At 36.0% G+C, this 23522-nt stretch overlaps 1 protein-coding gene across 1 annotated transcript in view; it reads right to left on the reverse strand.

Annotated features, from left to right (window-relative positions):
* CHN1 (chimerin 1) overlaps window positions 1-23522 on the reverse strand; it is a 131338-nt gene that overhangs the window by 103424 nt on the left and 4392 nt on the right. The window contains exons 2-4 of the mRNA XM_008568392.1: window positions 22685-22740; window positions 5647-5678; window positions 2460-2573 (exon numbers count right to left, since the gene is read on the reverse strand). Coding sequence (XP_008566614.1) covers window positions 2460-2573; window positions 5647-5678; window positions 22685-22740 — 202 coding nt within the window. The remainder of the gene's footprint in view (window positions 1-2459; window positions 2574-5646; window positions 5679-22684; window positions 22741-23522) is intronic.

The raw sequence follows: 23522 nt of genomic DNA on the forward strand, positions 1-23522 counted from the left end.
AACTGGCTACCCCAAATGGATGCATTACATTAAAAACAAAACAAATTGATGTGAAATGGGAGAATCATCAGTTGAAATGGGAGTATCAGATAAGAATAATATATGTATCATTAAACTTCTATTTCATATTCTGCTTAACACTTCCCTGCCATACATCTAGTTTAAAACAAGGGTAATGTCAATCTTACTTCAGCACATAAATTACTCACAGTGCATATTCACAAATTCTTCTCTCTACACCACTATTGCCCCTTTTACTATTAGTTCTTTTCCAAGTAGCAATTTTATGGTGATTTTCAATAACAAAAGAAAGGCTGTATATCACTCAAGACCTATGCATTAAAAACACTCCCATCAATTTAATGTTCATCTGTTCTCCAATTTCTATCCTAAGATTTACTAGGCTGGAGTGGATGGGAAGTGATCATAAACTTACCAAATCATGAGTAGAAAGAGAGAGGGCAAGAGGACAGGAATGAGGAGGAGCTTGGAAGGTTTGGATGCTACTTTTCTCCAAACTGAATTTTTGGCCCTCAAGTATTTGCTAGTGTGAAAACTGTGTGACAGCCATGTTATAAGATGGGAGGTGATATGGTGTAATGGAAAGCACTTGAACTTTGCATGAGGCAAAACTGAATTCAAATTAAACTTTTAGAAATTTAATGTGATCTTGGAAAAAAGGAGTGAAACAGCAACAAAGGGGAAAGGAAGAAAGTGTTATGCAGATTTCTGTCTCTCATTTCACGCCACCTCCTTCTTCTTTATTCTGGTCCACTATCCTTTACATCAAGGCTTATTTACCCAAGACAATCAGATAACCAGACTATTTGGAAATGTGGTGGTACAGACTTCTAGAATTATTTTATAATTCTCTGTTAGAAGTAGAAAGATGAAGAAACCAACTTCAAGAAATTCTGTGATTTGCCCCAAATCAGTCTCCTAGTTCAATTAGTGGTAAAATGAATCGGTATTTTAATTGCCAGACCAGATTTTTTCCTCTGTATACCACAATTCAAACCTGAAAGACAATATAATTAAGTAATTGAAGGGGGATTTACACTTTATAATTTGCCATAAAAAGCCAATTTCCATAAACTCCTATGACAAGCTTTATTCTCCAAATATCCAATTGATCCAGAATTCTGTATGAAACAACACTGAAGTGTATTATTTTATTTATCAGAAAGATGAATATTATTAAATCTTCTGGACAGAAATAAGAGCAGTCCTTGTTCACTCACACAGACTTAAATAACTGGAGAAGGAGTTAGACATTAATATTAGTCCTAAGCACTAACATCATCTTTCTATTCTCTGTTTGTGGCTACCAAAAGAAATATCATTTCTTTGACCTCTTTCTTAGGAAGTTGCTACTTTTAAGTGTCTTCCAAAGAACAGATGAATGTATATGTGAATGAACAAAAGAAGGAATGAACAAAGATAATGAACATTATTCCAAGCCTTTGGAGAGGCAGCAATGCAGAGCAATTAAGAGCACAGACTATGAAGTCAAACTGTTTGCACAACATTACATCTGTGACCTTGGCCAAGTTACTCAACCTCTAGGTCCTCTATTTCCTCATCTATGGAGATAACAACAGTACATAGAGTTGTTATGAGGATCAAATGAGGTTAGAGGCCTGGTATTAGGTCAACCCAATGGATAAGCATGTTATTGTATTATTGTTCTTATTATTGGGTTATTATTGCAGGGTTACTGGAAATGTTTGTTTCTGGGCACTGTACCATAAGCCAAGAACTGCCAAAACACTAGGCAAAATTCAGTTGACAGGGAAAAGAAAAGAGCTCCCAAGAAAAGCTGCTTGAACCAAAAACCAATGTAGGAGAAATGACTAGGCTTTTTAGCTTATGAATTACAAAGATCTTTGTCTCAGTCCCTTCCCCTATTCAAGAAATAGATGGACGCCAACACAGCAAGGCAGACAGGAGAAAAGGGGTAAGGTAACATGGAAGGAAGCAGCTACAACAAAAATGCTTTAAAAGTTTTTCAATTCTTTTTTTTTTTTTTTTTTGTTCTTTTGTCTTTTTCCGTGTCCGGCAACGGATCGCAACCCTCAGTGTTGCCCCCGTACCGGACCGGGGACCGGCAACGGGATTGCAACCCTCGGTGCTGCTCCCGCGCCTCACTCAGCCAGCGAGCGGGAACCGGTCTGTATGTGGGATCCGAACCCTCCGGCGGGAGCGCCGCCGCGCTTCCCAAGCGGCACACTTATCCAGTGCGCCACCGGGCTGGCCCAAAAAAGTTTTTCAATTCTTAATTGCTGAGTGCTACCATTCATGAGGAATTTTTAAAGGATTTCAAAGCTATTAAAATGGTAATTAGGTCCCAGGAAAACAAGAACCAATTCAATTACATGCTGGATGCTTTTAAAATTTAAAGCCCTCTATTAAGAGGGTTTTAAATGAAGTGCATTTATAATTGCAGGTCCATGACCAACCTTAAAGCCAAAGTGTAGGTTCCTGGCTGACGCTGGCTCTCCCGAATGAGGTAGCTCCCCTCAGCCACACTCAAGAGCTGGTCGGCTACTCCCCTGGAGATCATGCCGTGAAACCTAAGAAACAAAGGCAATTCAGAAACTGCACGCTTTCCACATTTTCCAATAAACAACCTGCCCCACCCCCACCCACCTTCTGTTGTTTTCTAGACTAAGTACTGCCACATAATCAAAGGGAAGCACTTGGATTTAACTACGCTTGTGTTTCTCTGAGCCTGGCCTATGGCCAACTTCTCTGTGGTGGTAAGAAGAGCATCAAAGTAGCTATCCAATCCAGTTACCAATCACGAAATCAAAATGCACATCCATCTAAGGGAAGATCAACCACCTCTCTTGAGAGGACAATTCCCTTCTCATGTAGCCATTTGACCATATGGACTTGCTAAAAAATATACTGAAATGAGCCCCATTTCCTTTCTTCCAACTACTGGCAATGCTCCAAAATTTTGGCTCAGAGTCTATGTTGGCAATTTTCCAGGACCCTGGGTTGTCCTTAATTGGCATGATTGCCCAATAATGTGCATAATCTGCATTACTGAATACTCAAGCTAAAAGCAAACACTGTAATACTTGCTTTCACTCCCTGTTATCTTTGATTAACAAAGAAAACAGGAAGAAGAATAAACAAATACTACACTCTTTACACAAACACGGTAGATCCATATATAACATTCTCACATAAAATATTGAAAAAAAAAGTCAGTGGTGACATTTACATTAAAAATACAATACCACCTTAAATTTACATGGTGATTACAATTTATAAAGAACTTACACATATAACCTTTTAGTAACTCAAAGATAATGAAGGAATTCAGGACATGCCACCCCAAAATATGATGCATTGGTGAACCGATTATTTTGAGCTGAAGGCACCTGAAAAACAGCAAATGCAGGAAGAGGCTTTCTCTGAACTCCTCTTATCTACCTAAAGACAAATCCTTCACAAGGAACTCAACTGTTACCAATCCTCTCCTCAAGAGTTTCATCAGCCAGGGAAGATCGACTCTTATCACTGGATAAGAGACTAAAAGTCGACAACATTCCCAGATAAGTCTGTCATAAACTAGCATATCTCCCATCTAGTCTTCTAAAGGCCTATTCATCTTTCCTAAAAATCATTTACTCTCCCCTAAATGGCCTACATTTCCCCTTCCTTTCTTCCATTAAGATGGTATATAAGCTCTCAAATCTCACTGGTTTTTGGTTTTTCATTTTAGTTTTCCTGTGATGCCCCTGTGCATGTAATACTAAAAATTAATACATTTGTATACCTTGTCTCCTGTTAATCTGTCTGTTGTTAGTTTATTTCATAAACCCAGCTACCAAACCTAGGAGGGCAGAGGGAAAGTCTTTCCTCCCCTACAATAACTGCAATAACTACAATAATTGACCCATTGCTCAAAGAAACTTTGCAGCTTTTACTGGTACTAAAGAAACAATAGTCACTTGAATTTGGAATGATATATTTACAAGGCCCTAAAATGGCACCTTAATGATTTAGAAACTTTACTAGGACTCAGTAGCAACTTTCTGGAGTTTTTCCTCATGGAAATGGTTCAGTCTCTCTCAATTTAAGTCTTAAAACTGTTTTTTTTTTTTTTAAAGAAATTTATACCACTAAGCACCTGTGTTATTTTTATTTTTATTATTATTATTATTTTTTTTGTCTTTTGTCTTTTTTCCGTGTCCGGCAGCGGATCGCAACCCTCAGTGTTGCCCCCGTACCGGACCGGGGACCGGCAACGGGATCGCAAGCCTCGGCGTTGCTCCCGCGCCTCGCTCAGCCAGTGACACTCTGATCTGCTGGAAGCAAGAAGACGGTAACCTATCCCTCACAGTAACAGATACCATTAGATTAGCATACTGGTATAAATTTTAAGTTCACATGACATCAATTAATAAAGTAATTAACTTAAAATCAAACTCGAGAAAACAAATTATGGAACAAAACTTGGTGATAAAGTACTTTAAAATTATTCCTACCAATTCTACTCCCAGAATACCCTTATACACTAAGATGTTTCTGATGATGCTACCTTTTTTTTTTTTTTTCCTTTTTTTTGTCTTTTTTCATGTCCGGCAACTGATCGCAACCCTCAGTGTCGTGCCCATACCGGACCGGGACGGGCAACGGGATCGCAACCCTTGGTGTTGCGCCCGCACCTCGCTCAGCCAGTGAGCGGCCAGTCTGTATGTGGGATCCGAACCCTCGGCGGGAGCGCCACCGCACTCCCAAGCGGCGCACTGTAGCAGTGCGCCACCGGGCCGGCCCTGATGATGCTACTTTTAATAGTACAGTTTAAAAGCAACCTAACTGCCTAAAGCAGAAGAGTGACCATAGAAATTACTATACAACTGTAAAGAATATTAGAGGTTCTTAAGTTTGGAATAATCCTCCCCACAACTCATAAGTAGGTGCCTGAGATTCATTCCCAACTCTTGCAAACATACACAGAATTTTAAATAATTTTAAAATATTTGCTATATGTTATTGTTTATCTGATATGATCTCAAGTCATGAGAAACAAAGAATTTTACTTGGGAAATGATGGAATTATAGGTGATATTTATTCTTTTTCCCAAAGTGCTGTATTTCTGCTTTTCAGTAATCAGAAAAATAAGACTTTAAAAGGTAATACTTCAAATGGATGACACTAATAGTTTCTGGGAAGCATGTATTACTTGTTTTTCTGATAATAATGAGAATATATACTAAGAGAAAATTTGAAAAATAAAGAAAGGCTTAAATATAGAATAAATCATCCACATCCCATTGTATGTGTATATATATATATCTATTTGCCTAATACATACATACACACACAAACACATAGATATATATATTTTCCTCATGTACATCTAGGATTATTTATTTACTTATATGGCCTGCATCTTTAACATTATTGTGTATACACTTTCCCATGTCATTTTCTTCTTTATACTTGTCTTTATTTTCTATCTTTTCACCAATTAGAATAATTAAATTTGTAATTAAAAAAAAAGAAAATTTAACCCCCAAACTTGAATACATCCTTCATCTTGCTTTTATTTTTGCTAAAATCATCCATTTACCTGTCTCTTGTACATATGCCAATCTATAAAATATTTTCTGATAATCCATACTTACTCTCTTCCATAATACTTTGGTCTGTTTTCTACCTGTTGGGAAAGGAAAAAGCAGTATATTTGTGAAAATGCAAATGTACAGAATATAACTCAACATTGTGTGTATGTGACAAACTAACACATATATTAAGAAAAAAAGAATTAGAGTAAGAAAAAGTCTCAGTTCTACCAGCAGATTAATTGTGCCACTTGGAATGGTCGCTTCATCTCTCTAGATCTGTTTCTTACCTATGAAATGCTGTGTATGTAAAAAGAGTTGGACTAAACTATCTTTCAATTCCAGAATTTAATTGAAAAATATACTTACATCACTTTATTCAAAGAGTAAAATAAAACATCCAAAACCTTAATGCTATAATTGTGTCACAACAGATTGTGGCTTTCTTTCCCATCCTCCCCTACTTGTCCTATCCTTTCCTGTTACTCCATATTCTCCGTTCTGTTAACACCTTGATATAATCTTGCCCTTCTGTACCTCTATCAGCTCCTCTCACCACAGTTCATCTTTCCCTAGCTTTTCATGGCATGTGTGCTGGCTCTAGCTAAGGAAAGCCCCAGCAGAACAAATTCTGAGAAATTTTTCCTGGGAAGGACAATAAGATAGAAGGCATTTGCCCCATTCATTTAAGAAACATTTACTGAAGGCAAATATGTGATAGGCATTTTTCTATCTGCAGGGGACACGTCACTGAATAAGACCAAAATTGTCATAATTCTTTTGAAACTTACAGTCTAACGTTAAGAGACAGACATTTATTTTTCTGGGCAAAGTTCACCTTTTATTTTTCCTTTATAATCGGTAAATAAAAATTCCATGTATGTATATATATTATGTATATGTATATGGTATATAGCATGTTTTGATACATGTATACATTGTAGAATGGCTTAAAGAAGCTACTTAACACATGCATTACTTACCTCACACTTCTTTTTTTTGTGGTCAGAACATTTAAAATCCACTCTCAGAGATTTTCAAGTATGCAATACATTGTTATTAACTATAGTCACCATGTGGTATAATGGATCTCTTGAACTTATCCCTCCTGTCTGTAATTTTGTATCTTTTAACCAATAACTCCTCTCCCCACCCCCAGTCCGATAGCCACTATTCTACTCTGTTTCTAGGAGTTCAACTTTTTAAGATTATACATATAAGTTAGATCATGTGGTACTTGCCTTTCTGCGTCTGACTTATTTCAGGTTCATCCACGTTATTGCAAATGACAGGATTTCCTTTTTTTTAAAGGCTGTATTCAATTTGAAATATACAGTATTTCACTCATTGTACACTGAAATATAGTATTCTACTGTGTATATGTACCATATTTTCTTTATCCACTCATTCACTCATGGACACTTATGTTAATACCATGTCTTGGCTATTGTGAATAGTCCTGCAATGAACATGGGAGTGCAGATATCTCTTCGACATTCCGATTTCATTTCCTTTGGACATATACCCAGGAATGGGATTGCTGGATCATATGGTAGTGAAGAAACCAAGTATCAAAGAATTTTAAACAACTTGTTCAAGGTTACTTGTTTAGGTGGTGGAGCTCATGGTAAAAATGGGATTCCTATTCAGAAATAGCAAAAAGGGCCAAGCCCTCTGTCTATCTGACACTGACTTATTTGAATTAGGTTATATATAGCAGTTTCCAAAGCAATTCAAAGCCTATCTTTTCAGTGATCATCTCCCTTAGTTCTGTGCAAAGTCCGGTTGCCAAGTCTAGGCTGTCTACCCAATGGTCATCCAGACCTGGTACTGTTTTCAGTAAAGTAAATATATTTAGTCACAGCATAGGAAAAAATGTATTTCAACGTAAAACTATGGATCATCTATAGCAGACCCTACGGGCTTATCAGATTCTAGCCCAGTACATTACCTTCGAGATATTTTAGAACTCTCTAAGTTGTAGGTAACTGACAAGTAAACTATTTTCCTGAGTAATAGTGCTTTGACTTCTTCCCTACCCTACCAGTGAAAAAACTACTTTTGTCTCTATGTGCAATTCATCTCAATATTCCTCCACTCCATATAAATTTGTGCTGTTTTGACTTTTCCTTTCAAGTGATTATAACTTCTGCCTGGTTTTATGAACAAAATAAATTTTTAACACATGCTCATTTTCATGCCTGTGGGAGATTCATTTTACCTTTTCCTAAAAATTATCCTTAAATAATACTTTACCCTTCAGGAATCTTCTGTTGTCTGAGGCTATGGTAAGCTTATTTATTATCTTCCCAAGGTAAATTCCACCTGACTTGGTCTTGTTCCATAATTTCTGTGCTCATAGAACTCACTGTACTAAAAATATGTCAGTTGGCCCCTACAGCTACAGATGATGACTATTTTATTTTTAGGTCCAGGGCTTATAAAGTGGGATTGTGCATCTGCTTGAGAGCAAAACTTTTCTTTTCAGATGAAAATTCAATGTTTAGGTCTTAACTTAAAAAATTAATTTAAGTTTCTACAGTATTATAAGATAAAATGTTACTCAGAAGAACAACTTAGCAGTGTCTGATCAAACTAAAAATGTGCAAACATTCAGTATTTACTCTAGAGGAACATGTACACATGAAAACATGTATAAGAATGTCAACTTCAGCACTGTTTGCAGTTATTTTTTAAATGTAAACAACTTAAATATACACCAATAGGGAAATAACTAAACTGCTTCATAGTATAAATAATATGCACAGTTTGAAGGAATGATGTAGATCTATAGGGACTAATAATAAGAAAACACTAAGACAAATCACTAAATACTGCAGTGGATTGAATTGTGTCCCCCCAAAGTTTAAAGTGTTGAAAGCTGGGTCCCCACCGTGACAGTGTAAAGAGGGTGGGAAATCCTATTATGGTAATTGAAAGGTGGGGCCTTGAAAAGTTGATTAGATTCTGAAACCATGCCCTAATGAATGGATTCATAATGGTGGTCATGGGCATAACTCTGAGGGCTTTAAAAGAAAAGCACGTTTAAGAGGCTCTCTCTCTCTGCCTCCGCCATCTTGCAATGTGATACCCTGAGTCGCTGAAGCCACCACCACGGAAGACCCTCACCAGATGCGTTCCCCAGGCTTTTGGCTTCCCAGCTTCAGAAAACGGTAAGCAATAAATTTCATTTTCTTACAAATTACCCAGTTCCAAGTATTTTGTTATAAGCAACATAAATGGACTAATACAAATACAAACATAATATACACACAATACTATAATATATATTTATAGCATAGAAATCTGGAAGTATACATACCAAATTCAACAGCTGTCTCTAGGAAAATGGGGGAAAAATTGACTTGAGGGGGCCATGAGAAAGGCATAAAAGGGACTTTAATCTTATCTGTAATTTTAGAACTTTTAAAGAAGAATGTATTCATATATTAATTATATAGCTAAAATCATCTTTAAAAATAGATATCAAGATGAACTTCTACGGGCCGGTCCGTGGCTCACTCGGGAGAGTGTGGTGCTGAGAACACCAAGGCCCCGGGTTCGGATCCTATATAGGGATGGCCGGTTAGCTCACTGGTTGAGTGTGATGCTGACAACACCAAGTCAAGAGCTGAGATCCCCTTACCCGTCATCTTTTTATTTAAAAAAAAAAGATGAACTTCTATGTAATCTAACATCAAAGCCTCAGACACATTAGAATGGGGTCTTCCAACATTTTAAGAAGAGGAGAACATGGCCTTTCCCTCAAACCATGAGATCTTTGCAGGTGGTTAAATGTAAAATACAGCCAGTCCCAAACTTATAATGGTTTGACTTACATTTTTTTGACTTTACAATGGCTCACGTTCAGTAGAAACTATACATTTTGATCTTCTCCTGGGACAGCAACATGCAATATGATATTCCCATGTGCAATCAATGCTGGGGAAAGGCAGTGAGCAGCAGTTGCTGGCCACACCATCACGCGGGTCAACAATCCATATTTGCCAGATAATTTTGCCCAAACGTAGGCTAATGTACATGTCTGAGCACATTTAGGGTAGGCTAGGCTAAGTTATGATGTTTAGTAGGTTAGAAATATTAAATTCATTTTGACACGATATTTTCAACATATGAAGGGTTTATGGGGATGTAACCCTAGTGTAAGTTGAGGAACACCTGTACTTTATCAGGCTAATGGCTGAGGTTTTAGAAAGCAGAGTTTTTAAATACGCTCTACTCACTGATGAAAACCCTGGACAAGTACAGAGAAAAGTGGTGACAATAGAGAGACTGGTGGCTGCAAATGTTGTGGAAGTCTGTTACATTTTCCAATCCAAAATAAACACTGAGGTTTTATTCGATAGTCCAGCATTAAGTCCATAACATGCTTCTATGAAGTGCCTAAGTAATCATCTTCATAACACAATTAATTTTGGCCTTTTATTGCTAAATAATTATTTTGCTTTACCCAAAATAATTCTGAATTAAAAGAAATTAGGTAAACGCTGATGATTAATACAGTACTATAATAATAAGCAATATGTCCAAAATAAAATTCACATACCAATTCATATTTTGTATGTTTTTATAAAGGAAATGTTAAACAAAACTTGAATTTTAATTAATTCTTTTTCTTTATTGTTTAGATAATGAAGAGGACTAGAATATGCCACCCCAAAACATGTCACTTTGGCGTAAGGATTATTTTGAACTGAAGGCAATGAAGAAACATCAAACATAGGAGAACTCTTTGTCCTTCCCCTTTCTGCTAAAAGCAAGCAATAAATTTCCCTTTTGTAAAGGAAATTTCCATATGTAAAGATGTACTCGTCTCCCATATCAGGAATAAGAGACCAACTCCATAGATAAACTCTGATCACTGAAGGTAACAAACCTTACCAAGCAATCCTTAGTTACCAAACATTACCTTCCCACGAACAAGCCTAAACCCCTTTTCCTCTGTCTAGTCTTTTCTCCCACTTTATCACCCTTTGTTAAAGGGGTGCATAGGCCCCAAGCCTAACCACCTATTTGGGGTTTTCATTTCTTCTCTGTGAGTCCCTCCTTCCATGTGGATATGAAATAAACTTTTTCTCCTGTTAACCTGCCTTTTGTCAGTTTAATTTGCAGGTTCCAACTACTGAATCTAAGACAGTGAAGAAGTTTTTCTTCCCCAACAATAGCATGTAGAAGATTTGCTGATATTTAAGATATTACTGCTTAAGTAGGGACTTGGAATAGTCTTTCTGAATTCACAGACAATATAATTATTAGGCCTCATGACCATTTTAAGGCAATTGGGCTGGGCTGGAAGGAATGCTTCAGAAGCCTATGTCCTAACCGACCAGATGTTACTGGACCACAAGGGCTGTGTCCCCCTGCATATCACTGAATTTGAAATTGCCCATTACTCTGCCAGAACCCTCCCTAAAACTCTTATAAACCTCCTGCTTTCCTTTGTTTGGGGGAACTGATCTGGTGGAATAAAGCTTTTGGCTGAAATGGCGCCTGGCTCGGGTCTCTTTCTCTTTGTCTCACTGAACCTAACAATTACATTACTCAGATAATCAAATTAAAGAATTAGACAGTAATACAGAAATGATTATTAGTGATCCCAAATTAGTTTACTAGGTAATACAATAAATTAGAAATTTAAATATTGCATGTAATGGTAAAAATATATTTATGCTTATACAAACATTTATATGCTGTTTCTAAGTTTTATAAATTCATAATAATAGCCAAGAGACTTTTTACAGACTAAAACTGGTTGAAGCCAACATGACTAAGTAAGACATGTTTTAAATGAGTACTTGTGTGGAATTACATGCTTTGCTTTCTCCAATTTTCTATATTTAGTAGGTAACATTTTTTCATGATACCATATTATGGGTAGGAAAAATGGAGAATGAGAACAAAAAAGATTTTATTTTTTTTTTAAAAAGATGACTGGTAAGGGAATCTCAACCCTTGACTTGGTGTTGTCAGCACCACGTTCTCCCAAGTGAGCCACGGGCCGGCCCTTGGAGAACAAAAAAGATTTCTAACTAAAAATAAAAGGCACTCATAAAAGGTTTCACAGCATGGTTTACGTAAATGTTGTATGTCATTGCCACTAAAGAAAAAAACTTTAATCCACCATTATTGAAGTGCATACTACAATACAGGAATTCAATATAAACTGAACAGCAGATCGGTCATTTTACAATATCCTAAATATCAACAAAATTCATTAACATTTATTGTGCAGTTTTGTAAACAATGGATTATCTTCTTCATATATAAAAAAAATTAAATCAAATTCACCAAACCACACTCTTTCAAATTAAAAATAAATCTATTTTCTTATATCATTCTTTCCACAAAAGCAAGAACTTGTTTAATATAGATGTATTTTGCTCTCCACAGGAGAAATAACAGCAGAAATAAACAATAAAAATATTATAAATGTTAAGCCCTCTCTAGTCCCCACAATGTTATAGGTTCAGCCTTCTATCCCTTTTAGTAAGGAAACTGTTCCATGGCTATAACTCAAAACAACTGTCCAAAAATAATTATTCTACATTTAAAGAGTAAGTATTTCTGGAGGTAAAGCCACCAGAACATTTATAAAATTTCCAATGTTTAATGGTGCTCTTTCCTGACAATGGTAATGACCTGGTCAGATGTCACAAGATATCATCATTCCCTTGTTCACACTGTGAAAATGATACATGTAAGCAGGCAATTTAGCACTTTAAACCTAATCTAGAAGTCTATATGTTTCTTAAAAGTTAGCATGTTACATAAATGAAATTATAAGAAATAATATAATTACCTTGGCCAAATATTATTTTTTCATGTAACAGTCTAGAGGATATGTATGTAGAGGACTATACAGGAAAAGAAAATACTTCCAAGTGTCAAGATTTTGTCCTGCATTCTTTTTCAAAATGGCTCAGCTGTCTGAAGAGTTAAAGAGGGAAAGGGAAGAAAAATACATGTTTGATATTTGCTTCCTATAGTGGTAGATTCTGAATTAAAGGCTAGCGCCATGGTTTGAAAAGGTTTTTCCCCACCAAAACTCATGCTGAGGCTTGGTCCATACTGTAATGGTGTTGAGAGATAGTGCGACCTTTAAGAGGCATTTGGGTCTTGAGGGATCTGCCCTCATGAAGGGATTAATGCAATCTCTTGGGAGTGAGTTCTCCCTCTCCTTGGACTAAATAACTAACCACAAGAGCAGAATGTCAAAAAGTGAGGCAGCCTCTCATGTTTGCTGTTTTCACACATGCTCACTTGCCATTCCACTTTTCCACAATGCTATGAAGCAGTATGAGGCCCTCACCAGATGTAGCTGCCTGATCTTGGACTTCTCTGCCTGCAGGATCATAAGCTAAATAAACCCATTTCCTTATAAATTACCCAGTCTCATGTATGCTATATACCAAAAGAAAACAAACTAAGATGGTTAATAAGTGGGTCAATACTCAACTCTTGCTTTAGATGTATTATAATTTATTATATTAAAGGAAGGAAGGAGGAAGGTGGAGTAAAGGCAGAAGCTGCTGCCACTGCCTCATGACCTAGTAAAGCAGTCACATTAACTCTCTATATATGCTTCTATCATATTTGAAATTAAAATTAGAAACTGCATAACAAACTCTGAAAGTACCTCACTGTAATTTTTTTTTTTTTGCTAGCCAGTACAGGGATCGAACACCAGAACTTGGTTTTATCAACACCATGCTCTAACCGCCTGAGCTAACTGGCCAGCCATATCATTGTAAATTATTTACCATTAAATTAAGATAAATAAATTTATATTTGTAGGAATGCTGGTCAGAACTCACTCCATTCTCATGGCTTTTGGAGCTCTGGCTTCAATAGTTACAGTCTTTCCCCTGCATAGGTTGTTTAGCAACTGAGGAAGAAAAGGGAACAGAATGCTACACTTGCGTAAGATAAGGGGAATGACACCAGCAATCCCAAGGATAAGCAACAGGAAGCTGCGAGGTGCCTGGGAATCTTCTGCTTCTGCAGCCTTTCTCTCTTTGGCATAGTTCCACTTTTGTTCCTAAGTCTCTTATGAGTTTCAACTCCTCCCCTACCCCTCCGGTTGGAGAAAAAGCAGCTGTGCTGCACCAGGAATCAATAGTCAACCCAATCCATTTCCTATAAGTAATCCTGCCAATAATAATAATAATAATAACAATAATAATAATAATAACCTCCTTGTAAACCACATGGAGTTGCCTGCTTCATTCTTTGATCTCAGGATACCATCTCAGTCTGGTGGGCTCACACTCAGAGGCTATTTAAGTAAAAAAATCAAAGTAAGGGTTCTGTCTTCATCCATTTTCTGCTACTATACCAGAATACCACAGACTGGGTAATTTATAAAGAATAGAAGTTTATTTGTCACAGTTCTAGAGGCTGGAAAGTCCAAGAGCATCACACTGATATCTGGTGAGGGTTATCCCATGGCAGAAGGGTAGAAGTGAGCACACAAGTCAGAGAAGAAATGGGCGCCAAACTTATCCTTTTATCTGGAGCTCCCTCCTGAGATAACTAACCTACTCCTGTGATAACAATAACAGCATTAATCTGTTCATGAGGGAAGAGTCTTTATGGCCTAATCACCTCTTAAAGGCCCCATCTCTTAACACTATTACAATCTCAATTAAGTTTCCAACACATGAACTTTCTTTCAAATTTTTTTATTTTAACATTTTCTTGTACATATTTGTGGGGTACAGTGTGTTGTTTCAATACATGCATATACTGCACAGTGATTTACTCAGGGTAGGTAGCATAGTTTTGTATCTGTTAGTCTACCACTTCTCCTCACCCGCCCCGCCCTTCCCTCCCAGCCTCTGGAAACCATTATTCTATTCTCTACTTCTATGAGAATCATTTTTTATTTTTAAGATTGCACATATGAGTGAGATCATGTAGTATTTATCTTCCCCTGTTAGTCTACCACTTCTCCTCACCCGCCCCGCCCTTCCCTCCCAGCCTCTGGAAACCATTATTCTATTCTCTACTTCTACGAGAATCATTTTTTATTTTTAAGATTGCACATATGAGTGAGATCATGTAGTATTTATCTTCCTGTGCCTGGCTTACTTCACTTAATATGACAGTTTTCAGTTCTATCCATGTTGCTGCAAATGGCAGAAATTTCATTTCTTTTTTAATAGCCGAATAGTACTCCATTGTGTATATACACCACAGGGTATTTTTTAATCCATTCATCCATTGATGGGCATTTAGGTTGATTCCATCTCTTGGATATTGTGAATAGCCAACATATAAACTTTTGAGGAACACATTCAAACCATGACAGGCTTTGACTTCTGTTAAAAGATAATTTACAAAAGAAGGTAAAATCATGACTCTCATACAGATATAATAACAAATATATGTTAAAGATTTTATTCCAACAATTAATCAATGAGGGGACCAGGAAAATGTTATAACTAGTTCAAAAGATAATTTGAAGAACAGACATTTATAAATCAAAAAAATTTGAAATGAATGTGAAAATAGGGACAAAACTAGTTTTTCCACAAATGCTATAGGTGGGGGAAGGTACAATTCAACCTCTACTGGATAGCACAAAATTTACATGTCTATAGATGCATTATTACTAGTTATCTACAAATTACAGAGTTGTAAAATAGCTCAAAGACAGTGAAAGACAAGAATCAGATAACCTGGAAGGATGTGCTACATGCAGACAAATGCATATTCTTCCATTAAAGTACATATTTTCACTACATTTTCTATTATTTTTCTCATTGCATTTTATACCATAGAAAGTATCAATAATAGCCAAGCTTCAAAAAGCCAATAAAGATAAAACTCACAAAAACCTCAACAAAAACTGAGTGTCAGCATAGTGGAAGAATACTTATCAAAGACCTACATAGAGCTGAAAGTGACTTGTAGAGAAGATGAGAAAAATGAGAATCAGAAATGTTAGGGGAACTTACACAGATTTTATGGAACTTACAGAGATTGTTTAACTTTTAATCCTCCATTAACAGTAAGATAAACTTTCAGGCACCTGCCTTCTTACTCAATTCTATAGCATGGTATTGGTATTGGATAGTACTTAGACCAATGTTACAAGTACTAAAAATGCAGCTTGTTTTCCATTATGTTTCACACTTTCTCCAAGAAAACCGTTAACGTTCGGCATGCCAAATAAGTCAGCTTTCTACCTGCCATAAAATTTTACTGATTCAATGAAGAATATTTACAGAGTTTTTAATGCTTTGTAATAAATAATGTGCTAAAAACCAGTTATTCAGCTTCTTGAAATTAGTTTTTTTGGTTTGGTTTTTTTAAGTCAGTAGACTGCATTGAAAAAGGATAATAAATAAATTTTACAAAGCAAACTTTTCTGTATTCGCTATTTTCCCACCTTAGATTTAAGTAACATTTAGGTAGTAGGAGTTAAGGGGTGGAAACTACTAAATTGTTTAACAGTTCACTAGTAAAGGGGTTCTTTTTGGAATTGTAGCTGTGATCTCCAATTTTACAAATGTGTGTGTAAATCAAGGTATTACATGCAGATTTTGACTTCAAAGCATATCTTACTACCCAATTGTTTGTGAATACTGATGTTGTTTTTTCCTCTTATTTGATTCTGAGGTCTGTCTCTGGAGAGTGGCTGTAAATTCTAGCCCTGCCCTGATGGGGCTCCAGTGGAGGTGGCTGTGGATATACACAGTGTGCATTTCATGCAATACTTCTTTATCCTGGCAGATGACCTAATGCCTAAGTGTCCAACCCATGACCAGGTGTTCCTCTCACAGGAGACTTGTTTATATTTACCTGTGTCGCTCTTGTCCAGTTTACTACTACCAACATAGCCACTCTCTAGGAAAGTCCTAACCAGGAAGAGTTAGGTTTGAATATGTAGGTCATGTGAGACACAAAGAAGACAGCACAACAAAACACATGAAATAACAGAAGTAGTGTATTACTTACAGATCCCAGAGAGAAGGAGGCAAAGGGCCAACAGGAAGGGGGGAAGCAGCCTTGGACACACATGCTCACCCAATGGGTGGGGAGCAAGGGAGAGAAAGCAACAAACCTGTTGGCCAATACTTTTATTAGGGTCCAGGGCATTACCAAAACAGATTTCCTAGAGTTCTAGTTGGTGGGTTTATGGCAAGCAGGCATGAGCTCTGTGGAGTCATGCTGCGACTGAGAGGTGGTCACTGCAGTATATCTGGGCAGTCCACGCAGAGTGTGGGGGTCAATGGGGAGAGTCAAGTAAGTTATATATAGCTGTCCCATTGGCAGGTGGTCATCAGGAGGTGGATCTCTGAATCAACAACATCTAGGAACTGGGAAAAGGTGGAGAACTGGAAACTGTAAAGGGTGACTAAGCCCTGTTTCTGGTATGAGAATAAAGTCCAACATATTCAAAATGGATGCCAAAGCAAAATAAAATTACAGGGATTCACTATAATTGAATTTTAAACAGGAGCAAAAAATGATACTAAAAGACCATCTCAAAAGTAAAATATGGTGAAAAGGTTGTTGAGTGATAGGTTGATTTTAAAATAAATAGTTGGTTTTAATAATTCAAAACTACCACTCAACGTTGATAAAAAATGCTTTCCATCTGCAAAGCATATTATAAATGTTAAATAACAGATCATCACAACACTCAAGAGATATATATGGGCATGGTAATCTTTACTTTTATGTAACCAAAAGTTGAGCTATAGGTTGTTTCAGCACATAGTGGCAATCAGTAGCAAAACTATAATTTCAATTATAGTGCCCTCCTCCAACTCTTGTACCAAACTCTACTGCTCCCACATAGTAAAATATATCCTCTTGTAAAACAAGCACTTTGTACCTCCCATTCATTCACTTAACGAGTCTTTACTAAGCACCTTCTATGTGTCAATCACTGTTCAAGGCACCTGAGAAATACTGATAAATAAAGCACAGCAAGATCCCTAACTACTGACATTTAAGACATCCCTTAGACATCCAAGGGAGGATGCTGGGTAGACAACTGGATATATAGCCTGGGAGAGAGAACTGGGCTGGAAATATAAATTGTATTAAAACCTAAAACTGGTAAGATCATCAGGGAGTAAATACAAGAAGAAAAAAATAAGAATCAAGGACTAATCCCTGCAGCGCTCCAAAATGAAGAGATCAGGGAGAAGGAGTAACAGAGGAGAGAGTCATCACCTGTGTCAAATGCTGCTGACAGGATGAGCAAGAAAAAAATGGACAACTAGATTTGCACACGGAAGTCACTGGTGACCTTGCCAAAGCAGTCCTGCTAGAGTGGCAGTGGGTAAAAGCCTGACTGCAGTGAGGTTAAGAGAAAAATGAGAAAAGCAAGACTGGAGAAAGCAAGTATAGACAACGCATTTCAAATGTCTTCTACAAAGGGGAGCAAAGAAATTGGACAGGGCAGATGGAGAAAGCAGGGTCAAAAGACTTTCTGAAAATGGGAGAAATAATAGGATGTTTATAGACTAATGAAAATGTTCTTGTATAAAGAGAAAAACTGTTGATGATGGAGGGGAGAGCTGCTAGGATTATGTCCTCGCACAGATGAGAGGAGATGGGATCTAGTGTTGTGGAAAGCTGGCTATCATTTACGGTAACAGGCAAGAATGCAGAATATATGAATGCAAATGCTGATGGTTGGGTAGATGTGGTGATGGAAGTTTACAGAAGTTCCCTTCTGATTGCTTTAATTAGGAGTAAAGTATGATACAAGTTTTTCTTCTCAATTTTATTTATATTTATTTCTGGGGGGATACAGTGTATTGTTTCAGTACATGCATATACTACATGATGATTCACTTAGGATATAGCATAGTTTTGTACCCATTAGCCCAACACTTCTGGATACAAGATTATGAGCTGATAAAGTAGGAAAGGAAAGAAGGTGTTGGAGGTTTGAGAGGAGAGGGAAAGGGTGAAATGAATACAGGAAGCACAGTGTGTTTACCAGGGAGCACTAAGTACTAACTCAAAAGTTCACAAGTTCAATGCAAAACCTAGTTAGCATTTCGTTTTTCTCCAGCCATAATCAGTTATTTGGGAGTATGTTCAGAGTGGCAGAGATATTTAAACAGGATTGTGGTTTTGCAAGCAAGCATAATATGAGAGATCAGAGGAGTTGACTGGTTCCCCAAAATCTTCCTCTTCTTATCCAACCCATGACTACCCAGTTATCAAGTCCTATGGATTCTACCACTTTATATATTCCCCTTTTCTCTCCTCCTGGCTATTCCCAGAACCAATGTCTTAGAGGCCCTTTTTACTTATCACTAGGATTACTGCAATAGCCTTCTAAACCAGGTCTTTTTGTCTCTAAAATGTCCATTCTCCTCCCTGGTTTGAGTTCCACACTGCAGCCAGATGCTCTTTCTAAAGCTCTGATCATGTTTTCTTCAGCTTTGATCATATTTTCTTCCTGCTTAAAATACTTTCACTTTTATAGCTATAAGGATAATGTCCAAACTCATGCTTAGGACATAGAACCTTTTTTTACTGATGCCTATTAAGCGCTCTAGTCTCACTTTTTACCACTCTCCCATGAGTTCTCTGTATTTGGCCAAAGGAACTCCATACATATATATCAAGGTAATTACTACCAACTCTGCTCTAATGGTTGATCTACTGCTCTATTCCCAGCTAGACTGTAAGCTCCTTCAGGAGAGGGATCTTGCTTTATTTCACTTGAATCCTGAGGACCTAGCAGATAGCAGCCTCTCAGAGAATATTGGTTGAACAAATAAATATACACATCACAGTAAGAACCAGAGCATCCCTGAGAGATACAGATATTTATGCATACATTTTTATATGCCATATTATAAAAGCATTGTGTTGAAACATAAATTACACAAATATATCTCATTCATTCATATACTCATTTCACTCTACAAGCACTTAACAATCTATATTACGCACCAGTCAGCATACCTAGGTGCTGGATATAATCTACTTGGGGGAGACAGTTAAGAAATGATTACAGTTAATTTCCTACTTCTATAAGTAGGTCTGAGGAAAAACATTTAAAAAACATATGCTACCAAAATATATACCCAATATACATCTAACTGTGATTAGAATTAGAATACAATATAATATGTGTGATTTTTCTCGACATTTCCCATTACATTAACAGCACTGAGTTGAGTTTTGATGCATTTTGTCCAGCCTCAGTGTACTTTACCCATGTGGCCTAGAAAAAGACCACTGCCACTGTGAGAATAATGAGGACCTATACTCAAAAATGCTTTCCAGCTCAATGTAACAGTAACTCAAAAAATGTGTCACAGAGAGGAGAGATTTAGTTTAATGTGTTTAAAAGTCATCACTACATTCCCACTATTTGGATAGCAGGGAAAAAAAGTGTGTCCATTTTGAGGCTCCATGTTTAAAGATGGTCAAATACCAAACTGTTTTGATTTACATCATATTAGTATTAGTCAACTAAAGATATAGAACTTCTTTGATATCTCTCTCAGTAAGATAAATATAGATACTTTACACCTATGTAATTTAGATATATATTTTAGACCTATGTAATTTTAACATGTATTTTATACCTAAGTAATTCAGATACACATTTTTATACCTATGTAATGTATACCTATGTCTAGTCTCTCTATATATACACAAACATGCACAGAAACACAGATGTATATACACTGACTTGAATTCAACCAGGTGCCTGACATAAAATAACAAACAAAACCACTTTTTAACATAATTAAAAATGACAAAAGCATATTTTCATATTTACATTTATTGTATTCTGTATCTCACTGAATAAAATGTATATTTATACATATCTATAATGACAGAGTTGTCAAAACAAAAACATATATGTTATATCAAGGGGGGGTAAGGGACTTCCAAGGGTAATTCTGACTATATAAGACTTTCACTTTATGTGCTAACTTCAGAATTAATACTCCCATAAGATACTACTGCATCATGTAACAGCATTATTAAGAATCATTTTCAAGCTTTTAAGTATTTGCTTGGTTTCTAAAAAAATACTTAGCTGTGGACTTGGACATTTTTCTCCCTATAAAAAGGATTATTTATATTTGGCAAGATTTTCTGGAGTTAGAAAAAATGTATTAGTTACAATTCGATTTTCTGTCACATAATTTCTTAATTTTGGAAATTTCGCATTTTAGAGTTCTTCTGCCCCTAATAATTTATGATTTAATAATTTATAGTTCAAGTTTTAAAATAAGGTGCTACATATCTTGGTCCCGAGTACTAACAGAAATTCAGCTGAAAAAGAGCAGAACATGGAGTTCATCACCAGAACTAAGGGTAAACCACAAGAGAAAGGTCACATACATAGGTAGTCACTAAATACATGTTCCCCTTGGGCTTGGCATAATTCCTCGGTCCCTGAATTTACAATCTGTTTTACAATACTATATTTAGAAGAAAAGAAAGTGGAAATGTGCACATACAAACTAATAGGGTTAGTTCTCCCAAGAGTACTAACAGAAATTCAGCTGAAAAAGAGCAGAACATGGAGTTCATCACCAGAACTAAGGGTAAACCACAAGAGAAAGGTCACATACATAGCTAGTCACTAAATACATGTTCCCCTTGGGCTTGGCATAATTCCTCGGTCCCTGAATTTACAATCTGTTTTACAATGCTATATTTAGAAGAAAAGAAAGTGGAAATGTGCACATACAAACTAATAGGGTTAGTTCTCCCATTCCTATGACTGTAGTAGGAAAATTTTTGAAAGACAAGTCATTGGATCCACTTTTTAAAATAATACTTAGCACCTATAGGCAATTAATAACTATTACTTAAAGAACTATCAACTTATCAATTGCATTAACTTCTCCCTCTTTCTCTCCACATTTCAGTGGAGAAAAACACATAGTGGCTCAAATACAATTCCTCAGTTAAATATTTGAGGTTGAACATCAACTAGTATTTCAATATATCTTTATCTTTAGTGCTCGTTACTGCCAATAACCTTCAGTTCTCCCAAACCACTTATCATTTAATCAAGACTAAGACTGAAATTTTCTTCCTCCAAGAAGTATTTTTAGGTTAGCTCCATCTACTCTGATTAATCCTTTACTTTTATTTCAAATGGATATCCAAATTATTTAATTGTTTTATAGAAATTTAACTTAAAGAGCAAGCAGAACATTAGCATTAGCGGCTTAAAAATACTTTCAATGTCTCTATTTATAAATCTAATCATTATAATAATATCGAGTATAACGTGTCATTTCTTTATAAGAAGACCATTTATCCCTATTTAGTAAATGCCCTTTAATTATCACCTGGGGAAAACAGAAAGACATTGAGCAACATAAAAATAGCATAGTTTTGTTAGATATTACAAAATTCTCATAAAGTTGTACCTTTTCATGTTCCCATCAGCAATATATGCGAGCGCCTACTTCCTAACAGGTTTCCCAACTAAGCATGCCCTAAGCTTATGCACTTTTGACAATCTACAAGGTAAAAATGATCTCTGTGTACTTTAACTTACAGTTCTCAATGAAGTTGAACATCTTTTTATATAATGCCATACATCATATCTTTTTCTGTTGAACTATCCATTTATTTTGTTCATTTTTTTAAATCATGATTTACGTTCTCAATGAAGTTGAACATCTTTTTATATACTGCCATATATCATATCTTTTTCTGTTGAACTATCCATTTATTTTGTTCATTTTTTTAAATCATGATTTACATCTTTCTTTTAATGGAAAAATAATTCAATAATCCTAAAATGATACTTTCAGACTTTGTTTTAAAAAATAAGGAAACATGAAAAATGAAAGAATAATGGATGAATAACTGAAAAGAATACTAACATCACTAAAATTTATGCTGTCATATTCTATACTGTGTTCCAAACAGCCCATTAAAAAAAGTGGCAGGTATGTCAAGTGAGACGAATGCTGAGAAAAATGCATTCAAGTTACAATTACATGATGCCAACCAGTGTAAAAGTTAATCCCACAAATAACCAAGTCTCTGAGGAAAGTCAAAGTTTGGAAACAGATGATCAAGAGGCATTTCATTGCAATGGTTTTATTACACCCACCTCGCAAGTACAGGTAATCCTTCGAGGATGAGGGGCTTCTTGTTGCAGCTGATATACTGTGAAAAGGTTGAAATAAAAGATGTCAGTTTCCCTTATGTAGAACTTATGAATATGTTAGGAATAACAAGCTGGCTGCTTTTTATGTTCATAAGAAAACTGGTACAGTCATATTTATTATTAAATTAAAATTTGTTATGAACACAACAAACTAAACCAAACTAAATTTAGTGAAAGCCCAGGAGTAAGCACAAACAGTAAAATCAATCCAGACAACTATCTTTTTGCCTTATAACAAATCAATGCTGGATATTTGGCTTTGTTTTCCATCATCTGGTCATTTATTTTCCCTAATTCTTTGTGAATATATTAAAGTATGACTCTAATATAAACCAGTAATGGTTACTTATATTTTAAAGCACATTAGTAAGTGTCAAACTTGAAACTAAAATTAGAATTTAAAGGCTAGAAATAACAGATACACTGTTTTTCTCCCGTTTATACTGCAAACATCTATCTTCACAGATAATCTCCCCTAAAAACAAAAACCACCACTTATTCAACTAAGGCAAATAGAGCAAAAAGGAAGAAATCAGATACTGAAAAAACTTGCCAAAAGAGCAGATAATTTTTAGGGTATCTGAAATTATATCGCTGGAAATTATACTGCTACCATGACCACCTTCTAGCCTCACTTCAGACTTTTTAATTTAAAATGTTTATCTCCGATTACCTGTTTATCTTTTGATTTAAAATGTTTAAATATTTTGATTTAAAAGTTTATCTATCTTGAAGAGATTTTTTTTCCCTATTTCTACATACAAAGGTATTTCATAAGTTC

The sequence above is a fragment of the Galeopterus variegatus genome, unplaced genomic scaffold (genome assembly GCF_000696425.1).
Source record: "Galeopterus variegatus unplaced genomic scaffold, G_variegatus-3.0.2 Scaffold405, whole genome shotgun sequence".
Classification (NCBI taxonomy): Eukaryota; Metazoa; Chordata; class Mammalia; order Dermoptera; family Cynocephalidae; genus Galeopterus; species Galeopterus variegatus.